Here is a 24,014-nt window from a genome sequence, read left to right as displayed (position 1 = left end):
GGACAAGAGAAGGGTCAAAACCAGTTCCCTAGTCAAGGTCACAGAGGTACAGCAGCTTCATCAATACTAAGTCCTAGGAACAAATGGGGAAGGTCTTAAACAGATTATGCCTATAGAATTCAATGCTTCAGACTATGAGTAAAACACCACAATAAAAGTGAAAATAAAGACATTTTCAAATTCTGTGTTTCTGAACATTTCAGGCTATTGCATAGGCTTCATACTGAGTCAATCAGAGAACAAATACATCAGATACTTCAAGTACCTCCCAGTGATGGACACTTGACTACAGGGACATTCCTAATCACCTCGTAAACATGAAAGCAATATTGAAGAGCATGGGGTTCCAGGCAGTACAGTAAAGTGCAGTCCAGTGCATTGATCTGCTCACCAGTTGTCTGCTGCAAAGTCGATGGCGGTCTCCAACAGACCGAACTTGTTGAGCAGTTTGACGGCAGCCTCCCCTCCCAGACTCTTGGCCCACAGGTAGGCCACCTGCTTGTGGGCACTGGCTCCCCCGTGGCTCTTCGCCACCTGCCACACACGTAGGAGGGGAAGAGGATTAGGAACAACAGATTCATACGCTCGAAGCTCCCACCATCAACCACCTCACGTGTCGCTCACTGCACATGCTGAGAGCAGGGAGCGAGCCAAATAGGGGAGAGACAGAGTGAAGGAGAGAGGAACTGAGAGAGGAGATCGCTGTAGAGAGAGCAAGATGAATGGCATTTCTGTAGTGAAGCTCTTAATAAATGGATGTGCAACTGAGTGTTAATTAAAGAGGGTGTGCGTTTATACTGATTGTACAAAACATTAGGAACTTTTAGGAGCTCTTTCCATGACATAGACTGACCAGGTGAAAGCTATGATGCCTTATTGATGTCACTTGTTACGTCCACTTCCATCAGTGTAAATGAAGGGGAGGAGACAGGTTAAAGAAGGATTCTTAAGCCTTGAGACATGGATTGTGTATGTGTATGTGTGCCAATCAGGGTGAATAGGCAAGACCAAGTGCCATTGAACAGAGTATGGTAGTAAGTGCCAGGCCCACCAGTTTGAGCGTTTCAAGAACTGCAATGCTGCTGGGTTTTTCAAGTTCAACAGTGTTCCGTGTGTTTAAAGAGCGGTCCACCACCCAAAGGACATCCAGTCAACTTAACACAACTGTTGGAAGCATTGGAGTCAACATGGGCCAGCATCCCTGTGGAGCACTTTCGACACCTTGTAGAGTCCCTGCCTCGACGAATTGAGGCTGTTCTGAAGGTTCCTAAGTTTTTGTACACTCAGTGTATGTGCCTCTATAGTATAGTGGAGGGCCAGAAAGGAGGAAGCCGAAGTAGCAGAGTTGCAGCCAGGTGGTGATGTTTTTACAGAGAGTGTTAGGAGGCCTGTAAGCAGTGAGAGGTATTGCAGTGTAACACGTCCATCCTGTGCTGCTGTGTTCGCACAGACCACTGTCCTCGTTACGGCATTACAGGCCAAGCCAGGGGCGTCATAATCACACTGTCACACTGTCCTGCTGTTCACAGACACTCATTATCTCAGGGACTCTCAGCGAGAGACGAAAGTCAACTTGTGATGTGGGCTAGAGCCCGACCGATATATCGTTACACACACACACACACACACACACACACACACAAAAAACATATCGGTCAGGCTCTAACGTGGACACGTACCCTGTACGCCTCCTCCCACATGTCGTTGACACGGTACATGTTGACTGCACCCTTCCACTCCTGGCCCTCCATATAGTGGTACTCCGCTTCTGAAAACCTGGACTCTGTCTCCAACTCCTGGAATAAATATTAGACAACGCAGACTCAGTAACCTGACAAACTAATTATCCTAGCTAATCTAAACCACATCGAGTCCCTCTCATAAGATATTTTTCAAATTGATACCAATATGATATTTATGTTTTTTCTTTCGACAGCGCCCCCTATCTCCGACCTTGGCCAGGTGCAGGTGAGTCTCAGACAGCAGGTCTGGGTGATGTTTGGCCACCAGTCGAATCACGTCGTCAAACATCTTGTTCTTCTTATACATGGTGATGGCCAGGTCCGGCTCCTCCACTGTCGCAAACAGCCTGCGAATATTCCAGTCACACACACAGTTGATTGCATTGCTCTGCACTAAAATGGAGTCATTCTTAATCTCTGATTACATTAACCGCAAATTAAGCACGAGCAGAAAATATAACTTCTCATCACAAAATGAAGTTGCCCTTTGCTGATGATGAATTCTGCTCCACATTTGTCACAGTAGAGATCAATAAAATAGACAGGTATTGGGATGACAGAGTTGGGGGCACGTGGTGACACACGGTCTTTGTGGCAGGCTGGCAGCGTGTGAGGGAGATGACTCTGTCTAATATGGAAAGGCACAGGCTCCTTTAGAGGGCGAGAGGGGTTGTTCAGTTAGGTGTAATGATTATGTTTCAGACACAATGCAGCCAGGGCACCTTATTAAAGGCCAAATTGCTATCAATGCACAGCAATTGAACACTTTTGTTTGTCAATTTGTTGCAGTAGAACGTTGACCTGAACTGCAACAGACAATTTTCTGGATAAAGTGACTGTTAAATCAGGCCCCTGTAGCCCAATGTCAGCAAACTTTGCCCGTGATAAAATCCCTAATTAAATTGGCAGCAGGGTTTTGGTCGATACGGGTTGAAAACAGAGGAGGGTAATGAATGATAGAGGATGGAGAGAGAGAGAGAGAGAGAGAGAGAGAGAGAGAGAGAGAGGAAAAGAAGAGTGGGGAGGAAGAGAGAGGGAGTGGGGAGAAAGAGATGAGGTAGAAAGAAAGAGAGAGGTTACCTTTCTGCCTCCTTGTATTTCCCCTCTCCCTCCAGGTCCTGGGCTCGGCTGATGTACAGAGTCGACACGTCCTCTGGGGTCATACATTTCGCTGCCAGCTAGGACACAATGTGTGTGAGTGCGCATGGACACCGTACCAAGCGTCACTTTAACTCACTGTGATTGTCATTCCAATTCACTGTGCATAACATCTCACTTTAAAAGAACACACAGGCCTGTCACAACTAAACATAGAAAGCACAGAAGTGTATCCTGTTACAATCAACTGCCTGCCATTTTAAGCTGGGCGAGCCAGATGATAAGATGGGACATTGAGGAGGATGCATACCTTATGAGCCTGCTCCCACCTCCCAGCCACCGTGTACATATCGATGGCATCTTTGATGTGGTCTCCCTTCACAAACAGGGGCTCTGCAACCTGGGTTCGCACAGAGAGAGAGGGAGAGACATACTGTACAGTCCTTTCTGTGGATTCCAGCTCTCAAAGTAAGTAATGCATCAATACTTTCATTCATTTATGCAAACATGCAGCACAGAGGCAGCAGGGAGTCAGGTCTGGAATAAGTAGGCATTGCCAGCTGCCACGTTGCAAGGCCCCTGACTCATCAGAACAGCCGGAATAAGGCTGCGTTTCTCTCCTTCCCTCCCTCCTCTTACCTCGTACTCCTGGATTGAGGCGTAGTACTGGGCTATCTTCAGGTAGTACTTCCCTCCTGACCGGTCTTCCTGTAACTCCAGGATATGGACCGCCTTCTTCCACTGGCGAGCCCCTATGGCAGCCTCGATGGCCTTCGAGGAACAGCTACGATAGAGAGGAGAAGAGGGGGGTAGAGGAGAGGAGAAGAGGGGGATAGAGGAGAGGAGAAGAGGGGGATAGAGGAGAGGAGAAGAGGGGGATAGAGGAGAGGAGAAGAGGGGGATAGAGGAGAGGAGAAGAGGGGGATAGAGGAGAGGAGAAGTGGGGGATAGAGGAGAGGAGAAGTGGGGGATAGAGGAGAGGAGAAGAGGGGGATAGAGGAGAGGAGAAGAGAAGAGGGGGATAGAGGAGAGGAGAAGAGGGGGATAGAGGAGAGGAGAAGAGGGGGATAGAGGAGAGGAGAAGAGGGGGGTAGAGGAGAGGAGAAGAGGGGGATAGAGGAGAGGAGAAGAGGGGGATAGAGGAGAGGAGGAGAGGGGGATAGAGGAGAGGGGGATAGAGGAGAGAAGAGGGGAGGAGGGGGATAGAGGAGAGGAGAAGTGGGGGATAGAGGAGAGGAGAAGAGGGGGATAGAGGAGAGGAGAAGAGAAGAGAAGGGGGATAGAGGAGAGGAGAAGAGGGGGATAGAGGAGAGGAGAAGAGGGGGGTAGAGGAGAGGAGAAGAGGGGGGTAGAGGAGAGGAGAAGAGGGGGGTAGAGGAGAGGAGAAGAGGGGGATAGAGGAGAGGAGAAGAGGGGGATAGAGGAGAGGAGAAGAGGGGGGTAGAGGAGAGGAGGGGGATAGAGGAGAGGAGAAGAGGGGGATAGAGGAGAGGAGAAGAGGGGGATAGAGGAGAGGAGAAGAGGGGGATAGAGGAGAGGAGAAGAGGGGGATAGAGGAGAATAGGGGGGTAGAGGAGAGGAGAAGAGGGGGATAGAGGAGAGGAGAAGAGGGGGGTAGAGGAGAGGGCGAGAGGAGGCGTTTGCACCATCAAAGGACATAGAACTATTCAAAGAATACAATACAAAGCAACTTTATTCATCCACTTGGAACAACTAATAGGCTATGTCCAGCCCAACCAGGGAGCAATTAAGACTAGAATGGCAATTAAGACTCAATGTTACAATCCTGTCAAACCACTTTTATTGGTTATTTCTTCAGTTGATTCCTGTGTTGATTCCCAGCAGTAAGTGATTAGTAGGGGATGGAGCTTTAGCGAGGCCCATTATGCCAGTCAGTCAGACCACCACAGTATTACCAGAGGGCCAGCCATCCAATAAGCATCCAGTGTGCTATCTAAAGCAGCCTGCCCTCGGGACTGGAGCCCTGCGCTGCCTAATGAACAACACCTCCATTTGATTACACAGGAAATGAATCATTCACTTCACTATAAACAAACCCCTCGCACCACCTCCTCCTGCCTCCCAACTCCTTTCATCTCTATCCGTCACTCTATCACTCCCTCTACACCTCTCTTCCCCCCTCCCTCCTTGTAGTACGTGATGGGCAGACAGCAGCGCTGACTCACCCAGCCTCTATATAGTGGTTGATGGCGGCGTCCAGTTGTTTCTGCTGGACCAGGTAATCTCCCCAGGCCTCCTCCAGTTTCACCACGTCAGCCGGGAAGGCAACACGAGCCAGTTCCACAGCTCCGCTCAGGGAAAGACGTCACAGTTACATTAACGTCAATACAGTTCACAGTTTATTCTCCAAACTCATATCCAACTCAGTCAACAACATAATGACTGGGCTATTAATGAAATAACTAATACATACTGTATGAATGGTCTCGTCCTAACCACTACACACTGGCGATATTCATTCTTATATTCACCCTCGGTGCTGTGTCAGGCCTACCTTTCCTGAAGGCGTTACCCTTGCGGTAGCAGTCCAGAGCCCTCTGGTTGTTCCTGATCTTCTCAAACAGATCTCCTGCCTGATCATGGGAGAGAGGAAAGTTACTTAGTTCAACTCAACTTCCTCCCTCTCATTAAGTCACTTACAGCGCCTCTGGTCCATAACCAGATGGTTCAAGAGCAGAAAGAGAAAGAAACAGAGAGAGAGAGACATTCAGAGAGAGAGCAAGAGAAAAAGAGCAGACCGAGAGAAAAGCAGAAGGCCGACTAACATCCTCCCAGACACATCCTTTATTAAGACAGACATACACTTTCCCTGACATCGGTTCTGAGAGGAGTCATCCACCACAGAGACACAGGCAGGAAACAAAGGTTCACGCTGTACACAGAGACACTGAGCTAGAACACATCTGTCTCTCTCTGCACCAACTTCACCTGCCTTACCAGAGACAAACCAACTTCTCTATCACACACAAATCACATTGCGAGACAATCACTCCGAGTCGCTCTGGGCCTCTCCATCAGGAGCGCATGGCGGGATCTAAGCAACCTTTCACCTCATTCCATTAAGACTTTTACTCTGTCGCTGGACACGATACTCGTCTTGAAGAAGCTTCGTGTAACGACAGCCGCCGAGGTCGCGGTGTGATTTTGCAGCAGTCATGACACCCACCCTCTCATAGAACTCTCCCTTGATGAGGGCAGCCGCGATCCTGTTGATGACGTCAGAGTTGGTGACCAGCTCCTCGCGGCTCATAGCCAATCGGGCGGCCTTGGCCGGTAGGCCCGCCTTGAGGTAGAGGTTGATGGCGCCCGTGAAGTCCTCCTCCCCCTCCTTGACCTCGCCGGCCTTCTCATCCTGGTTGGTCTCCATCAGCCACTGGTAGTAGCTGCGACGCAGGTTGTCCAGCTCTGGGTGGCCCTGGGAAGACACTCCTTCAATAAGGGCTATGTTGCACAGTTTCATGGGGGAAAAGCTCTGTTATTATTATTAATTGTTTTGCAGATAGCTGATAAAATAACAATGCCGTGTGCGGGTAGTACAGTCTCTCAGTGTTCGTTTACCTTGGACTCAGCCACAGCGATGCAGTCGTCCCACATGTGAAGCTCCTGATACATCTCCATCACCTCATCAATGGCATTCTACAGAGCGGTCACACAACACATCGACACACATCCCGGTGAGACTGGGGAGGCTCTTCATGCTTTCCCTACAGACCAAACGCTTCACTGAGTTGTATAGTGTTAGACAGACATTCCAACATTCAAGTTACACCCTCCTACCTGCTCCATATAGTACACCTCAGCCAGTTTGTAGTTCTTGTCCAGCATGGCGAGGCGTGCTTTGACTTGGTAGAACTCGGTACCATCACCACCCTGGAGATTAGACAAGGCAAGTGTCACATAAGACCAACTTCAACATGTTTCTGAAAGGCTACAGGGAATGGCATGTCCTTTCTATCAGACTGGGGCAGGCCGCCCTGCATTCAACAATGGTAAACAGGTGCTGGGGTTGCGTGTGTGGGCATGCATGTGTGTGATTCGCATTAATGGAGTTTAATAGCCCAGTGGAGCAGAGTGATGTAATGGATGGATTGACTGGCCTGGCCAGTCAGGGAGCAGCTGTGCTGGCAGGGGTGCCAATGTGTCCATGCTCCAGGGAGCAGAGAGACCCACACAAGGGCCCCAACAGACACCCAGGGCTGAGCCCCGTGGCCCCAGATGGGACACCTGGATTGGATTGCCTCCAACTCAGGGCCTGGATGACGATGGACCCAAACTAGAGCCTCCAACACTACTCAGTATATCTACTGCCAGTTATGAAGGGAGGTGTGGACCGGCGATGCATGACAGACCAACACACTACAGTACGTACGTATTCCTTTGAGACTTGGTCAGCGATGTTGTTAGTCTGGTTCAGAAAGCGAGCTTTGGAGACATCCCCCAAGGCAGCGAAGCACCTAAAAAACACACAAAACAACTTAAGGCACACTGAGGGCGCAGCAAAAACAAATGTGTACAGACAAAAAAACTCTTGACATAACCTCTAAAACAAACACAGAGGGCGTTCTATCGACAGCCTTCAGCCATGCTACAGCGCCGGGGTGAACATTTCAACGTTTTCCAACTTAGGCCGCCTGTATCACCAGCTTTCAGGGAAGTTGCATCACACTAATAAGCTGCGTTCGCAATCAAAAGAGGAGCATCTCTTTTTAGCTACCTACCCTCCTTCATTTACATTCTCCTCTGCAGACAAAACCTTTTTTTCCCCCTCTGCATGATTTATGTAAATCAACCCCCATACATTAGGAACGGCCGCTGCGTTACTGATGCCATGCTACAGTCAAATCTAACTTTCACCCTGCAGAAAAAGCGAAAGACAAAGAAGAAAAAAAATCACAAAAGCTTAAGTAAGCACCACCAGAGTAAGTTAAGTGAGTCCTATTGAGAGAGATAGCTTTTTCTAGCCAGGGACACATCTTTCAACGTGACACAGAGTACTCTCAGTTCTGGGTGAACTGCTTAGCGCCGTACTATTTCTCCCCCCAGTCACGTACGCATAGCTCAGATAAAAACACTGAGGAGGGAGGAGGCTGCTCCGGGCTAAACGTCTTCACGGGAGGCGAGTCACTTTTCACAAGTTAAAACGCAGAGAGAGCGAGAGAAAGGATTGTATTAGAAGATAAGCCTAACGGTGCTGTTGTTTAGGTTTTACCGAGCCCCCTTGGGGACACGCACGACGACATGAGTGGAGAGTGTGTATGTGTATGTTGAGGCATGAGTGACGCAGTATGCGTGTGGTCCCCCGTTGTGCTGACCTCTCTGCGATGTGGAGCTGGCGGGCCTCCAGAGACAGTTTGCTCAGAGTTTTCCACATGGCCTCCGTCTCCGAGGACATCTCCAGAGTCTCCAGGAACGCTGTAGCTCTGAGGGAACACACACACAGACACGAGAGTCACAGCAGGACCATCCACAGAGACAGCTCACAGCAGGAGAGAGCAACAAAGTGTAACTAGAAAAAACAGATTCAACAGAAAAACAACCCTCTTTTTTGCAGCTATAGGGTGACAGTTTGAACACAGGGATTTTTCCGCCTAAGCATTTTTTCGGTCCTCCTAAGTCCAAACAGCGTACAATTGAATTACCAAAATAAAAGCTACATAGTCAGAGAGAATTTAAGATTCCCAAAACAATGAATATAGCAGTATTCATTTTGTGAGTTTGTCTGAGCAAAATAACACAGTATTAGCTATGGCCAAATGAATAGAATTCATTGTATGAAATGTTCTGAAATGCACACATTTCTCTACAGTGTCAAGATGGTGGCTTGTAAAATGTTCTACACAATTCAGCCGCTCAGAAAGGGGCCGACAGCACCCATTGCCACGACCCCACCACCTAAGCCCCTCTTTGAAGAAGAAAAGTGGCAGTTGTCAAAATAGACTACATGCACTTCAAATAGGCGGCATTGAGTGTGGAATGCGGACCAAAATAGTTGCATTCTAAACCCACATTAATTCCACCCTGGATGTTGCACAATTAGGGATCTTATCAAAAACCAATTCAGCAACTAGAATTGTAATACATTGTAAGCTGCCACTTTTGTTCCTTCCGAAAGACCCACTGCATTCTTAAAAGGTATATACTAACCTATAATAGTCACCATCGTCAATAGCTGTTCCAAACTCGATAAGGCCCTCGTCCAAGGTGTAGGACACAGTGTTGACCCCCTCAGTCACAATCACCTCTGTCTTACCATTGGACCTCTCCAGATCCACCACATCCCCCTGTGGAAAACAGAGAGGCCAAATCAGCCCTATTCTCAGCCCTTGTAGTTCTACCTGCTAGGAGATAATTACACTGTGTGCCTTTCACTGCACTCAGAGACTTAATCAAAGGTTTGTCAAGACAGAGGAGGACAATAAGAACACAGGCATTACTAAATGAATGTTTCTGAGCGGCTGGGGGTGAAAAAGAAGAGCGACACACAGTCGGTCACATTGGGTATTAAACTTCAAGGTCTATAAACAGAAAGTAGTCAGCTCAGTAGTTCAGCCACACGGTGACGAACGTAGCATTTGAGCTGGCCGGACCCCCCCCCACTGCGCTCACCCTGAGGGGGAACATGGTGGCTCTCTCTGGGCTGTCGATGTTGTACCACACACACAGGTTGCCTCTGTTCTGGCTCACCACCACGTCACTGCCAGGAACCCACTGCACGTAGGAGCAGAAGCTCAACACTGTGGTCTTAACACTGCTCTCTATGTCATACAGGTGGAGCTGAGAGAGAGAGAGAGAGAGAGAGAGAGAGAGAGAGAGAGAGAGAGAGAGAGAGAGAGAGAGAGAGAGAGAGAGAGAGAGAGAGAGAGAGAGAGAGAGAGAGAGAGAGAGAGAGAGAGAGAGAGAGAGAGAGAGAGAGAGAGAGAGAGAGAGAGAGAGAGAGAGAGAGAGAGAGAGAGAGAGAGAGAGAGAGAGAGAGAGAGAGAGAGAGAGAGAGAGAGAGAGAGAGAGAGAGAGAGAGAGAGAGAGAGAGAGAGAGAGAGAGAGAGAGAGAGAGAGAGAGAGAGAAAAGCAGGTCTGTTACTCAAATAAACTCAAATCCGAGCAGTAATGCACCTTTCAAAACCAGAATTTCAGCTCTACCGGGTCCTCAACAACAAATTCTAAACCATAGCGAAACATCTGAGTACAATGAGTCACTTTTCAGTCAAAAGCTCCCAAAGGGATTCCCAATTAAAATGCTTGGCATCCTTTGCCCAGGGCGAGCACATCAAACAGGCATAGCTCTAGGCAGCCCGTTACTTTGAGCTGCTGCTGCTGCCTCACCCGCAGCTTCTTGTCCCTGAAGAGTAGCTTGCGCCCCGTCTCATTGAGCTCCAGCCAGTCAATCTTGGAGTCGTGGTTGATGGTTCCCAGGTTGTATCCGCCGGCCAGATCCACTGTGAGTGGGAGGGAGAGAGATTACCTGAGCTGTGCCTCGAGGTCGTAGCAGCAATCAATGACTGGTGGCATCGAGAGACCGAGAAGGAAAACATTCTCAACTCCAGAGTTTGTACTAAGAGGGTAGGTGGTGTATCGTGTTTAAAGCCACATTATATATCTATATATCTGCTAGAGACAAGAGATAAAACGGTATGTTGTAAGTGAGGGGCCTACAGAACAAAGCCATGATGCAATATGAATATGTCAATGTTCACAGTAGTATACATCCACTCTGACAAACATCTATGATTCTCTAATGGATCATGTGACAGAAAGGTCTGGCATCCCTTCTCCTTTTATTCTGTAATCAAGCTTCTGAGAAGCTAAAAAAGCATTTTCCAATTTACACTTTCAGAGCGAGGGAGGGAAGGAAAGAGGGAGGGAAGAGGGAGGGAGGGGAGAAGTGACAAAACAAAAAGAGAAACTGCTCCTGTCATTCAAAGGGGAGAAATAAATTGGATGGAGGTTGTTTCTCATTTTCACCACCTGAACAAAAAAACTGTTCGGCAGCGACAGAAGGACATGCCTGGACTTAATTAGCACAGGAAGTGGACAGGGCTTGGGCAGATGGCGCTCAGCTCAGCCCTGCACTGCACTGTGGCGGGGTCTGGGCTTGGGCCGTGCTTTAGACTCTACACCGCCGCCCACCACCCGCCCACCATGGGGTCAGCGCCTAATTGAAAGGCCCGTTATCTGGAAGCGGCATATGCCTGTTTGTCTCAGCATCATTCTTTACCGGCCCTCACAGGCGCTAGCGTCTTATGTTGCCCCAATGGAGAGAGGGGAGGAGTGGGGTAAGAGAGGGATGGGGTGGGCCCGCTAAAATCAAACAGTCGTTTACCTAATCAATACCTAGCAACGTGGGGACCAAGTCGCTCGGAGCAGCGCCTGCTTGCCTTTACATTAATGGGTATCATCCATCACAAAAAGGGCAGGTCAGCGTCTTTGTGTGTTAGACTCTCTTTATCTGCAAATAAGAATTGGATGAGAGGGCTGGGCTAGAACTTGGCCTTGGAGTGAAGGTGACCGACACTTTTAGTTAAAATATTTAGCAATTACTTCACACGGTCACTCTGGATGCAAATTCCTTCACTAGATAGTAATAGCCTCGATAAAAACACATGACACGATTTTACATTTCTGGAAAAACTAAAGGCCTGAGAATAAAAAGCTGTAGTCAACAAGCACCAGAGTCATAACCTTGGCTTGACCTTGACCAGAAGACAACCCTTCTGCAGCACAGAAGTCATGTCTTCGTGTCCTCGGTTCACCATCTCAAGGAGCATACACTCTGCATCACACATATTCATGACATGACACACACACACTTACCAATGGCAATGGTCTTGATGTCAATCAGGTAAGCTAACTTTTTGTTGCCTTCAACCCCCCTCTGTTTCCTCTCATTGAGACGAACACTAGAGATGCAGACACAGTAAACAGAGGGGGAATGTTAAAACTGAACATCCAAACATTAGCACAGAAATATCTCCAATCTGACAATCTTGACAGCCTGAATACATTAGGATGGATTTGTAATGACTAACTTTGTGCACTGAAAACGGACTTGACAGCTGCATGCAAAACGCTTACCCTTCTCATGCATTCAAAGTATGCCCGACTGTCATGTGCAAACAAAAGCTCAACACTACCACCTAGTGACCATTCTTCACATAAGAGTAGAAGACAAGCAAACAATGTCTCAGTGACGTTCAAAAATGCAACTGCTTTCTATAATATAATATGCTGTAAATATATGCATTACGAGGAGAATGAGTGAAAGCCAACCTGATTAGATGTGGGTTCATGAACTCAGTTCTCACTGATCCCAGGATGTCGTTGCTGCCGTACTCCACCAGCGTCAGCTCCCCAGCGTTGAAAATCATACACACCTGACACAACACATCACAGTCAGCAGCTGACTCCCTACCATTAGGAGAGAATTCTGAATTCCTATGTTCAAGAAGCAATGACAGGCAGTTAACAGGGACATGATGTGTATTTTATTATTCATCAGTTGGGATTGCAGAATCTGTAAACTCCTCACTACAACACATAAACTGCAGACAAGGCTAAACAGGGACAGAAGAATGGAATCGTACCGTTTCATTTTCAAAGAAGAATTTTTCATTCCCCCCGGAGCCTTGCCATGCAACCTGAAAAAAGAACGGCAGAGGGGTCTTTGTTTACCCGGAGCGAAGTGCGGTGGGCGTCACTTCCTGCTTTACACTACCTCACACACACACACATACATACTGCAGCCTGTTATCGCGTATGTCTGTCATTTTCGACAGCAGCACTCCAGCTCCAGTGAAGGCTCTTTGAGAATTCTCCGTTAAACAGGGATTAGCACACCGAACCGTGACAGCCCTTGAACTTTTAAAACAAGTCCTTGGAACTTCCAATAGAGCAATTTGTTTCTCACTGTGCCACAGACAATATGGGAGAATATTCGCACAGAGGAGGGGACGGTGGCCCATAAAAAAACATCTCTTGCACTTAGTGTCTTGATTCTTCCAATGGCTCACTTCAAATTCGAGTCTGTATACCACACACATGAGCAGGTAGAGAAAGAATTACCTGAACTAGCAGAGTAAAGGATTCGTGAATGGCCAGACCATCATACCTCACTGAGCTTGTTGGAGGCCAGGTCTCCCAGTAGCAGGGTATCAGAAGTGTGGCCCACCAGATAGCGGTCCTTCCCCATGATCTTCACCTCGTCTATCTCATAGCCGTAGTGGGACTTCAGCACCACCCGCATCCCTGTCGACAGGTTCTTTACAATCACCTGGAGACACATTGTTCAGTTAGTAAGTCAGAGCCTCAAACCCGCAAGGAAATAAGTGACAAAGAACTGTTGGGAGGGTGGTGTGATGATAAGTGAAGCTCAATACAACCATGTCTCTGAGCCACAACTCAAGGACTCAAGTTGAACATACCCCGTCAGATTAACTGCAGTGCCCCGCTATCGTTCTGAACTGAAGGCGGTGAATACCACAACGTACCTGACTCAGTCCCACATAAGTCATCTCAAATTTGTTCTTGTAGATGCTCCTCCGTAGGCAGCAGTCAAACTGTTCCACTCCCCCACACAGTGTACCCTGAACACAGGGATTGACAAAAACATGTTTATGAAGCTGTCACAAAAGTTAGAATAGCGAAAAGCTGTGAAAGGCAACGTGTAGTCTACTTCCTACAGTACTGGGAGCTAAAATTAAGTATTTCATTACTGTTGCGAACAGGTGTGTTCATTCATGTATGGTTACTCACTGCACAGAGGCGTGAGCCATCCTTCTTCCAGGCCAAGGCAGTGATGGTGTACAGGTTTGGAATCTCTTTAGGGGATGCTTCGTCCCATGCACCTTTCCGAGGACCCCAGTTGAAGACTCTCAATCTGAAATTATATAATTTGAACAAAACAGTTTATCACTCAGAACTTCCTGCTTCCAAGCAATGTAAGATACGTTTGTAATATCATGCTTATTACTTGTATACTGATGTATCAAAATGAAGACTGACCGGTCATAGCTGCCGATGACCACAGACTGTCCACTGGGACTGGTGGCAGCCACAGTGAACTCTTTCTCCGAGCGGTCTCGGCTGTAGTCAAAAGTCTGCTGGATGTGACCCTCCCTGCCATAGGCCACTATCTTCTTGTCACATCCAGCCACTATGATGCTATTGGTGCCCCATGCCAAGGCATATGGTGGGCAAGGGTGGGTCAACAATTTGCCCTGTAAAAAGATTGGAGAGACATGCATCAACGCATCTACCTGATAAGATGTTTTTTTTTAACAGTGAAATGTGAGAGCAAAAGGTTTGACCCAAGGAGTACTATGAGAAAATTCCAAGGGACACATTGAAATGATTTAATGTCAGTATTGGGTACAGTACCTGAGATTCTCCTGAGCCTTCGTCATCAAAGAAATATCTTACAACAGTCCCGTCTGCATGGCCTGAGAGCATGCCCTTCCCAGAAACACTAGCAGACAGAGAGGAGTACAGCATTAGAGCTACAACATCAGACTATAACTTTGAATGAGAGGGTTTAAAGAAAGAAAAAGAAAGGCACATACTTTGATGTCAATGAGACAACATAGGAATCTGTCCCGTAGACCGTAGATGACTTGTTTGTTTTTGTGTTGGCAAGGCGAACCTGGGAGGAAGCAAACTAAACTTATCAAGATCCAACACAATGTTCTGAAAACTCACTAGTACTTCATGTTATTGAAAATAATGGCAGTAAAAAAACATTTATTGTGTAAATGACTTACCTTTCCCTCCGTTAATCCAAAAACGATAGCGTGTTCTGCTGGCCATAGCAAACAAGTCAGAGCACTCTGGAACACAATGAGATTGCTTTTAAATTGACTGTTGTTTGTATTTTGGTAAGTAACTCAAAAGAGGGCTTGGACATAGTTCTATCTCATCCCAGAAATGTGTGATTACTTACTGTCTGTACAAATTTGTTGCAGATGACCTTTTTCTCGCCCCTGTGAGAAATAAAGAAGAAACATCACACTTGAGACAAAGAGGTGGTAGAGAGGGCCATCTGTGAATCTAAACCCAGCCTAAATACAAATACCAGAAGCATTCTTACCATTCCTCTCCGATTTTGTAGACATAGATTATGTTATCAGTTTGGGCAATGGCAATTTTTGTGGAGTCAGGAGAAAATGCCATGGCCTTGACAACATAGCTCTTCTTTCCATACTGCAAGAAGATACATTTCACAAGACCATTATCACTCTATCGAAAATCCAGATTCAGTTGCAAGCTGTGTGTGAGTGTTTCTGGGAAAAGCTTCCGGTATCTAACTGGTCAGATAAAAAGTTGTGTGTACACCATTGATGAGAGGATTACATGATAGTCAAACTTGACAACTGAGATGCCTACTAACCTTAGAGTCTGCAGGCTTAGTAGAGAACTTATCCCTTTTCTCTCCTTGCTCATCGTACAGTAAGACCACTCTGTCCACAGTGCATACAGCAAATTTGCCATTATTCGGTGCCCATGTCATACAAGTCACTTTTGCAGCTCCCTCCTGTGGTAAAGGGACAACAAATTGGATACCATGTTGGTATAGTTACTTCACACGGGTAACTAGCTGTAACCTCAGTGAACCTGGCAGTGTTTTTCTTTAATCCTGCCTCTGGACACACACCAAAAAGTCTACACACCCTGACCTCTAGGACCTTCAGTTGAAGAAGAAAAAATTGACATAAATTAGCTAACGTTAGTAAAAAGTTATCTAGCTAGTTAAGGACACTTGCTGAGGCTTGCTAGATATAAATCAATCAATCAAATGTATTTATCAAGGCCTTTTTACATCAGCATATGTCACAAAGTGTTATACAGAAGCCCAGCCTAAAACCCCAAACAGCAAGCAATGCAGACGCACAAAGACATTGTTCATCTGGATATCGCCACATGAAACCGAATCTCATCGGGATCCAGTTGTATACATTTCACATCTGTATTACTCTGGATTATTGACGCTGGTGAAACCTATGCTGTTCCCTTTTAAGGTGGGAATTGAATAAGTAACTGTGCCTAAGTGACAGTATACTCTGCACCACATGTGTGCCATCAGACCATCTGAAAGACATGACCAGATTGAGAAAAGTGCTGTGAGATGAAGGGACAGATAACAGCAATAGCCTAGGTTGGAGACCTAAAGGCACTAAGTGTGGAGATTTCTGTTTAGTGTGATGCAGGAAAATAAGAGACTGCTACACATTCAGTACATAACACATCGAGGCATACTAGGGCTAGCTAGCAGCAAGCTAACGTTAGTCATCAAAGCATTCTAGTTTGTTAGCTAACGTTAGCTGTGGTGGTTAACGTTACTAGCTACTGTAGTAGTAAAATGGCCGAGCTTACTTGGGGCGTTAAAAGCGTCTTCAGATGCTTTAGTTGCATGGTTGAAATCTATACTAATCTATGTAACTGATGTAATGTGTAGTCTTTATAATATAATCCCGAAGTTACTGCTGTTTACGTTAGCTAACGTTAGAATTGGTTATGTTGATAATGGAGGCAGACATTTTTCAAAACATCCGTTCACCCTGGTTACAGTTGTCTGGCACGTATGTGGGCGTGTTACCCAAAAACGTCTGACGACAGCACGCACGAAAGTATGCAGAGCTTGGATATATATATATATATATATGTTTTACATTTTAACTATAAAATATTTGTAAATATAATAACAGCTAGCTTTACAGCTGGCTTTACATCGAGCTTTACATCGAAACGCATCAAATAGAACAGTGCTATGGAAATGCAAAAAAAAATACATTGGAGATGCCGGGGATTGAACCCGGGGCCTCATACATGCAAAGCATGCGCTCTACCACTGAGCTACATCCCCATTCTAACGCTTAACCTCTGAAAAGCTGATATGATATCGCTATTAGCTGTTCAAGATGGGTGACAGAAGTGAGATCTTACCCGATTCAAACAGTGCATCATTTTTTAACCCTCCTATTATGTTGCGGGTCAATTTGACCCATTTCCACGTTTTAGTTGTCTAAAATATTAGTTACCCTCTTTTTCTCCATGAAATTAAATGACTTTTCCTCATTTAGGGTCATGAACCTAACTTCAAAATGTGGACACGCTGATGTCTTGTGGAATGTCTGTGTAGATTGTGTACACAAACACAATGTTATGGGTAATTTTGACTGCCAAATCAAGGCAAAGGTAAGAATCTCTGGATTATTACATTTACATTTTACATTTAAGTCATTTAGCAGACGCTCTTATCCAGAGCGACTTACAAATTGGTGCATTCACCTTATGACATCCAGTGGAACAGCCACTTTACAATAGTGCATCTAAATCTTTTAAGGGGGGTGAGAAGGATTACTTTATCCTATCCTAGGTATTCCTTAAAGAGGTGGGGTTTCAGGTGTCTCCGGAAGGTGGTGATTGACTCCGCTGTCCTGGCGTCGTGAGGGAGTGTGTTCCACCATTGGGGAGCCAGAGCAGCGAACAGTTTTGACTGGGCTGAGCGGGAACTGTACTTCCTCAGTGGTAGGGAGGCGAGCAGGCCAGAGGTGGATGAACGCAGTGCCATTGTTTGGGTGTAGGGCCTGATCAGAGCCTGGAGGTACTGAGGTGCCGTTCCCCTCACAGCTCCGTAGGCAAGCACCATGGTCTTGTAGCGGATGCGAGCTTCAACTGGAAGCCAGTGGAGAGAGCGGAGGAGCGGGGTGACGTGAGAGAACTTGGGAAGGTTGAACACCAGACGGGCTGCGGCGTTCTGGATGAGTTGTAGGGGTTTAATGGCACAGGCAGGGAGCCCAGCCAACAGCGAGTTGCAGTAATCCAGACGGGAGATGACAAGTGCCTGGATTAGGACCTGCGCCGCTTCCTGTGTGAGGCAGGGTCGTACTCTGCGGATGTTGTAGAGCATGAACCTACAGGAACGGGCCACCGCCTTGATGTTAGTTGAGAACGACAGGGTGTTGTCCAGGATCACGCCAAGGTTCTTAGCGCTCTGGGAGGAGGACACAATGGAGTTGTCAACCGTGATGGCGAGATCATGGAACGGGCAGTCCTTCCCCGGGAGGAAGAGCAGCTCCGTCTTGCCGAGGTTCAGCTTGAGGTGGTGATCCGTCATCCACACTGATATTATGATTATGATTGATTGATTGACTGATTATGAAACAGATGGAGACAGATGGAGATATTTGTGATGTTCCTCTGGGTACCAGCTCAAGTGGGAGTAGGGGGGAATGAGGAGGTGGATGTGATCGCCAAGCAGGCTCTTAAACATCCTAACGTTGAGCTGGAATTGTCAATCAGTAAAACAGAAGCCAAGGAGTTGATAAGAACAGTGGTTAAAAATAAGTAACAAGAGTTGTGGAACAGGGAGAGGAAGGGAAGACCCCTGTATAAGATCCAGGAAAAGGTGGGGGCAGGGAGATCCTCAGGCCGAGAGAGAAGGAAGGAAAGTGTAGTCACAAGGCTGAGACTGGGACACACAAGGCTCAATAGTACATTGAAATTGGTGGGGAAACATCCGACTGTGATCATTGTCAAGAGGAGATGGAGACAGTGGAACGTGTTCTATTACAGTGCCAGAAATATGGGAGGGAAAGGGAGTGATTGTTGTTCGATTTGAGGAGTAATGGGGTTGAAGAGCCAGGATTAAGTGAACTGCTGGGAAAATCTTCAGGGGATGTTGTATTTATTTCAGTGGTGATTTTAGCATGGATATCCTGGTGGGGCAAACAAAAAACAAGAACATTGTAGATGCATGCCAGCAATTCCAATACACAACACTAAACAATACATTAATTGCACTATAATGGTGACAACAGTGCCCAACAGCAGTCCCAACACCTTACAACTGCTACACCTGACAATCAGTGGAGCCTTGTCTGGCAGCGAAACAGTTAATTCAGCCTCATTTACTGCCTTTGAAAAAAACAGCTGATATGGCTGACTTTCTTAAACAAATGTGGTTTCTACTGACAATTGAGATGTACAAACGATGCCATAAGGGAACGACGAGTGGATAAGAGGCAATCCGTCATTTCGAAGGACGGACTTGGTCAATACAACTATTTATTCAGTACTTTTGAAATGTACAGCAACAGAATTCAGAATATGGACAGTTCTTACAATTTCCTCCCTGTACACCAAGTCAGAACAGTAAGATACATAAAGGGGGCATATAAGCAATGAAAGCTCTTACAATATTTGCTGATTACATTTCTCTAAAATAGGCTATAGGCTACATGTGCACTACCAAGTCAGAACAGTAGGCGAAAGTAGGGGAAACGGGGACAAATTATTAGGTTGAGGCACATGGGTTACTAACAGCTTACTACACAACATACACTTAATATTACTTTCTTAGCTACCATATACATATCTCCCTGGTATATTACATCATTTAGGCAGCAGCATACAATACATTTTTGTACTCACCTTGTTGTGCCTGGGACTTCACAGATAATGAGGATATGTTATTAGTCTGCCTGTTTTCAAACATCTTACAAGGTAAGCTTCGATTTGGTCTGTGTTTGAGATATGGGGGGCATCAAATTAGTCCTTAGGTTGTTAGGAACCACACCTGACACCACACTAAAACATCTGCCCATTTCTAGTTGTTAGGTCTATCAAACCCATTTTTTCCCTGATATTGTTCACATGTTGTGGAAGCAATTTGATGTGTTTCCAGCTCTAGTCAGAAATAATTCACTTATAGCTTGTCAATGAAAGATGACTTTCAAAATAAAAATAAAAGTTATTTTGTGTGTGCTTGAGCTTGTTTATTCTGAACTATATACTGTAACTCCTCCTATCTTCTGATCATTTCCTCATAATCTTCCAGATGTCATCTTTCCAAATATACCAAGTTCTTGCATGTCAGAATCATATAATTACACATGAATAGCAGTTACTTTTGGGTATGCCTATTTAGGCGGAAATCTACATTTTGCCATTACATTTAAGAGGATATGTTATCAAACGGCAATTGAACCATGAGAAATCACCTGCTGTGTGTAGAGACCAGCGGTCCCGGTTGCTGTCAGCTGGAATGTTATCATTAATGCATTGTTTGAGTGGTTGACAAGATGCATTCTGGTCGGCGGCCAGTCACCAAAAACCGCGCCGCTTGCAAAACTGCTTGCGTTTTTCCGCCCACCATCCTATTCCCATTGAAGTCTATGAGACCTCTTTGCCACTTACCGCAGCCTGTCTGTAAGAACCTTAAGTGTTGTGGTGTTCTGTTTTTTTGCTACCGCTTTTCCCAGTTGTGTAATGCTGTCCTCCTGCTTATTCTAGGGTTCAGATTGAATGCAGTGGTAAACGTGCTGCTCATAATTGACAGCAGCAATATAAATTGACATAAATTAAGCATGGCGGAACTCCTTGTTTTGAGTCTTTGTGTTTCCCTCATTCTGCTGGAGATGACCTAGTATTTCATAATAAAAATACCTTACACATCCAGTTGTTTCTCCATTTGTAACTCACCCACCTATCAGGTATCAAGGTAAGACCCAGATGCAGACCGTGTCGAAGTAACAATGTTTATTACAGCAACAGGGGCAAAGGTACAGGACAGCAGGCTCAGGTCAGGCAGATCTCAGTAATCAAGAGGTGGGGCAAAGGTACAGGACGGCAGGCAGGCTCAGGGGCAGGCAGAGTGGTCTGGCAGGTGGGTACAGGGTCAGGACAGGCAAGGGTCAAAAAAGAGAAAATAGAGACTGGGAAAAAGCAGGAGCTTACACAAAAACGCTGGTTGACTTGACAAACTGGCAACAGACAAACAGAGTTCACAGGTATAAATACACAAGGGATAATGAGGAAGATGGGCGACACCTGGAGGGGGGTGGAGACAATCACAAAAACAGGTGAAACAGATCAGGGTGTGACACACCAAAAATCACAATATGCTGTTTTACATTTTGTGCTATTTGTGCTTGTCTAATTCCTAAAATGGAAAAGCAGAAAAATCTATGCACTCTTGTATAGTAATAAGAGTTCATATGGTGCTATTCGATATCCCTTTTTGGCATTGATGAATAAATCATTGAATCTTTACTTCAAGTCAGATGTTTATATGTTATGAATAAAAAGCATATCTATATAGATTGTTAAATATTTGGATTTCTTTAACACAATGTGATTGTTGAAGTTCAGGTGTTTGACGTGATTGATGGGCGACTAGGTGCATTTTTGTCAAATAAATATGCTTATTCATGAATGATTATGAGTTCATCTGGCTTTGAATCTGCAAAAGAATGTGTCAAGTTAGTTCTGAACATGTTAATACAGCAGTGCATTCTGACACCATGAACTTAAATACATTTCACCTCCTTCATATATTTGGCAGACATAAAGTGTAATAACGGAGCTGTGAGTTGGGAAGCGGGTCCAGGTGAAACATTTAATAAAACAACAAAACCAGGAGTGAGACAAATGCATGTGGCTAAATGCCGGGACACAAGGATAATACCAACTGGTGAGAAAACATAAGAGACATATAAAGGGGAGGAAATTATGAAGGTAATGAAGTCCAGGTGTGAATCATAATGATTTAAAAAAAATGTTTAACCTTTATTTAACTAGGCAAGTCAGTTAAGAACAAATTCTTATTTTCAATGACGTCCTAGGAACAGTGGGTTAACTGCCTGTCCAGGGGCAGAACGACAGATTTGTACCTTGTCAGGGGTTTGAACTTGCAACCTTCAATGAGGTGACGTACAGGTTACAACTACCCAAACACTATCGTATCTCGCCCTCTTTTCATGTCTCCCTTCTGTCATATCCTTTCCTGCTCCTCCCCTCCGGCGTACGACGTCGCCAGAATACTCACCACCGGTCCTGGGATTCATGCACGTAATGATGAGTGCCATGTGTGCGTAATGATGAATCCCAGGACCGGTGGTGAGTATTCTGGTGACGTTGTACGCCGGAGGGGAGGAGCAGGAAAGGATATGACAGTACCCCCCTCTGACGACGCCGACCAAAGGGACAACCCCGAGGACGAGGAGTGGGTCAGTCCCGGCGGTGAAGGTGGAAATCACAGATGAGGTTGGGTTCCAGAATGTCCTCCACCGGAACCCAACACCGCTCCTCTGGGCCATATCCCTCCCAGTTTCACCAGATACTGGAGCCGACCCCCCACGACGTTCAGAGTTCAATAAGGATCTGACAGAGTACGCCGGACCTCCCTCAATGTCCAGGGGGGTGGAGGTGTGTCGTTGGGGGACAGTATCAGTGAGGGCACCAGGAACCACTGGCCTGAGAAGGGAGACATGAAAAGAGGGTGAGATACGATAGTGATTGGGTAGTTGTAACCTGTACGTCACCTCATTGACCCTCCGGAGAACATTGAACGGCCCCACAAACCGGGGGCTCAGCTTTTACCCCTTTTTCTCTCCAATTTCGTGGTATCCAATTGTTGTAGTAGCTACTATCTTGTCTCATCGCTACAACTCCAGTACGGGCTCGGGAGAGACGAAGGGTGAAAGTCATGCGTCCTCCGATACACAACCCAACCAGCTGTACTGCTTCTTAACACATCCAACCCGGAAGCCAGCCGCACCAATGTGTCGGAGGGTACACCGTGCACCTGGCAACCTTGGCTAGCGCGCACTGCGCCCGGCCCGCCACAGGAGTCGATGAGACAAGGACATCCCTACTAACCAAGCCCTCCCTAACCCGGACGACGCTAGGCCAATTGTGCGTCGCCCCACGGACCTCCCGGTCACGGCCGGTTACGACAGAGCCTGGGCGCGAACCCAGGGACTCTGATGGCACAGCTGGCGCTGCAGTACAGCACCCTTAACCACTGCGCCACCCAGGCTGGGCTCAGCTTCTTGCAGGGCAGGCGGGGTGGGATGTTCCTGGTAGAGAGCCAGAAGCGGTCCCCAGGATGGAACACAGGGGTCTTCACTGCAGTGGCTGTATGCCTGTTCCTTCTGACGATGGAAGGAACCACTCATCTACCGCAGGGGCTGAGGTCTGGCCCGGTTTCCACGGGGCCAGGGCCGGCTGGTAACCCAAAACACACTGGAAGGGGTCAACCCAGTGGAGGAGAGACGTAGGGAGTTCTGGGCGTACTCTGCCCAGGGAAGGAATCGTGCCCACTGACCCTGCCGGTCCTGACAGTGACTCCTCAGGAACCTCCCCAGCTCCTGGTTCATCCTCTCCATTTGCCTGTTGGACAGAGGCTAATACCTGGAAGTGAGGCTGACCGTAACCCCGAGCTTCTCCAAGAAGGCCCTCCAAACTCGTGAAGTGAATTGGGGGCCACGGTCGGAGATGATGTCCTCGGGAAGGCCATAATTCCAGAAGACCTGCTGGAAGAGTGCCTCAGCAACCTGGAGAGCAGTGGGGAGACCAGGAAGAGGGATTAATCGACATGACTTTGAAAATCTATCCACTACCACAAGAATGGTGGTGTAACCATCAAGAGGTGGGAAGATCGGTTACAAAGTCAGTGATAGATGTGACCAAGGTCAATGATGTGACCAACTGGCAGGAGCTTCCCTGCTGGAGCATTTCGGGGGTACTTAGTTTGAGCACATACGGAACAGCAGTTCTATATGACTCTCAACCGACGTGGCTCCACAGGGGACAGGAAAGCAGGTCTTCCGGGCATTCAGATGACCAGTCTGTGATTTTCATCCTCGACCATGAGATTGTAGGGTTATGGAGTTGGATCCAAGGGAGGCCGAGGAAGATTTTGTGAACTGGTGCACTTGAAGAAGGAGATGCTCTCCTGGTGATTGTACTCCATGGTGAGGGTGAGTGGTTGAGTGATGTGTGTGATGGTCCCAGATCTTAATGGCCGACAATCGAGACCTTGAACCGTAAAAGGAGAGGAGAGCAGGTAGATGGTAATGTTGAGAGAGGAGGCAAGGGTCTGATCCATAAAGTTCTCTGAAGCGCCGGAATCCACAGTGCATGAGGGACAGTCAGCCAGAGTGAAGGACACCAAAGAGAGTCTAGCACAAAAAGCTGAATCTGGAATACTCACTCCTGAACCAGGGGATGAAACATCACGTGACTGTCCCTCTGCTCTAGTGGATCCCAGGTTTCTGACATACTTGTGTGGGCAAGGAGGGTTGATCCCGAGTACTCGCTGAAGGAGGGAGAGAAGCTGGCGGATGGCCATCGCAATGAGTGCGTCCCGGGTCAGGTTGTTGT

At 46.9% G+C, this 24,014-nt stretch overlaps 1 protein-coding gene and 1 non-coding gene across 2 annotated transcripts in view; both read right to left on the bottom strand.

Annotated features, from left to right (window-relative positions):
* ift172 (intraflagellar transport 172) overlaps positions 1 to 16,415 on the bottom strand; it is a 28,433-nt gene extending 12,018 nt beyond the window's left edge. The window contains exons 1-30 of the mRNA XM_035774973.2: positions 16,221 to 16,415; positions 15,238 to 15,381; positions 14,938 to 15,050; positions 14,791 to 14,830; positions 14,612 to 14,677; positions 14,414 to 14,493; positions 14,232 to 14,319; positions 13,857 to 14,071; positions 13,608 to 13,731; positions 13,343 to 13,438; positions 12,964 to 13,125; positions 12,440 to 12,493; positions 12,126 to 12,229; positions 11,670 to 11,755; positions 10,182 to 10,294; positions 9,468 to 9,635; positions 9,006 to 9,142; positions 8,174 to 8,281; positions 7,231 to 7,315; positions 6,639 to 6,731; positions 6,420 to 6,497; positions 6,028 to 6,276; positions 5,356 to 5,434; positions 5,027 to 5,147; positions 3,480 to 3,624; positions 3,151 to 3,240; positions 2,823 to 2,920; positions 1,954 to 2,089; positions 1,680 to 1,796; positions 392 to 534 (exon numbers count right to left, since the gene is read on the bottom strand). Of these exons, the coding sequence (XP_035630866.2) occupies positions 392 to 534; positions 1,680 to 1,796; positions 1,954 to 2,089; positions 2,823 to 2,920; positions 3,151 to 3,240; positions 3,480 to 3,624; positions 5,027 to 5,147; positions 5,356 to 5,434; positions 6,028 to 6,276; positions 6,420 to 6,497; positions 6,639 to 6,731; positions 7,231 to 7,315; positions 8,174 to 8,281; positions 9,006 to 9,142; positions 9,468 to 9,635; positions 10,182 to 10,294; positions 11,670 to 11,755; positions 12,126 to 12,229; positions 12,440 to 12,493; positions 12,964 to 13,125; positions 13,343 to 13,438; positions 13,608 to 13,731; positions 13,857 to 14,071; positions 14,232 to 14,319; positions 14,414 to 14,493; positions 14,612 to 14,677; positions 14,791 to 14,830; positions 14,938 to 15,050; positions 15,238 to 15,381; positions 16,221 to 16,259 (3,371 nt within the window). The 5' untranslated portion in view covers positions 16,260 to 16,415. The remainder of the gene's footprint in view (positions 1 to 391; positions 535 to 1,679; positions 1,797 to 1,953; positions 2,090 to 2,822; positions 2,921 to 3,150; positions 3,241 to 3,479; positions 3,625 to 5,026; positions 5,148 to 5,355; positions 5,435 to 6,027; positions 6,277 to 6,419; positions 6,498 to 6,638; positions 6,732 to 7,230; positions 7,316 to 8,173; positions 8,282 to 9,005; positions 9,143 to 9,467; positions 9,636 to 10,181; positions 10,295 to 11,669; positions 11,756 to 12,125; positions 12,230 to 12,439; positions 12,494 to 12,963; positions 13,126 to 13,342; positions 13,439 to 13,607; positions 13,732 to 13,856; positions 14,072 to 14,231; positions 14,320 to 14,413; positions 14,494 to 14,611; positions 14,678 to 14,790; positions 14,831 to 14,937; positions 15,051 to 15,237; positions 15,382 to 16,220) is intronic.
* A 223-nt stretch (positions 16,416 to 16,638) lies between these two features.
* On the bottom strand, positions 16,639 to 16,710 carry trnaa-ugc (transfer RNA alanine (anticodon UGC)). Its single transcript has one exon. It is a non-coding gene; the product is annotated as a tRNA-Ala (tRNA).
* Positions 16,711 to 24,014: the final 7,304 nt, after the last annotated feature.

The sequence above is a fragment of the Oncorhynchus keta genome, chromosome 8 (genome assembly GCF_023373465.1).
Source record: "Oncorhynchus keta strain PuntledgeMale-10-30-2019 chromosome 8, Oket_V2, whole genome shotgun sequence".
In the NCBI taxonomy this organism is placed as follows: Eukaryota; Metazoa; Chordata; class Actinopteri; order Salmoniformes; family Salmonidae; genus Oncorhynchus; species Oncorhynchus keta.
Note: the sequence above shows the minus strand (reverse complement) of the source record. Positions and strands in the feature narration are given on the sequence as shown.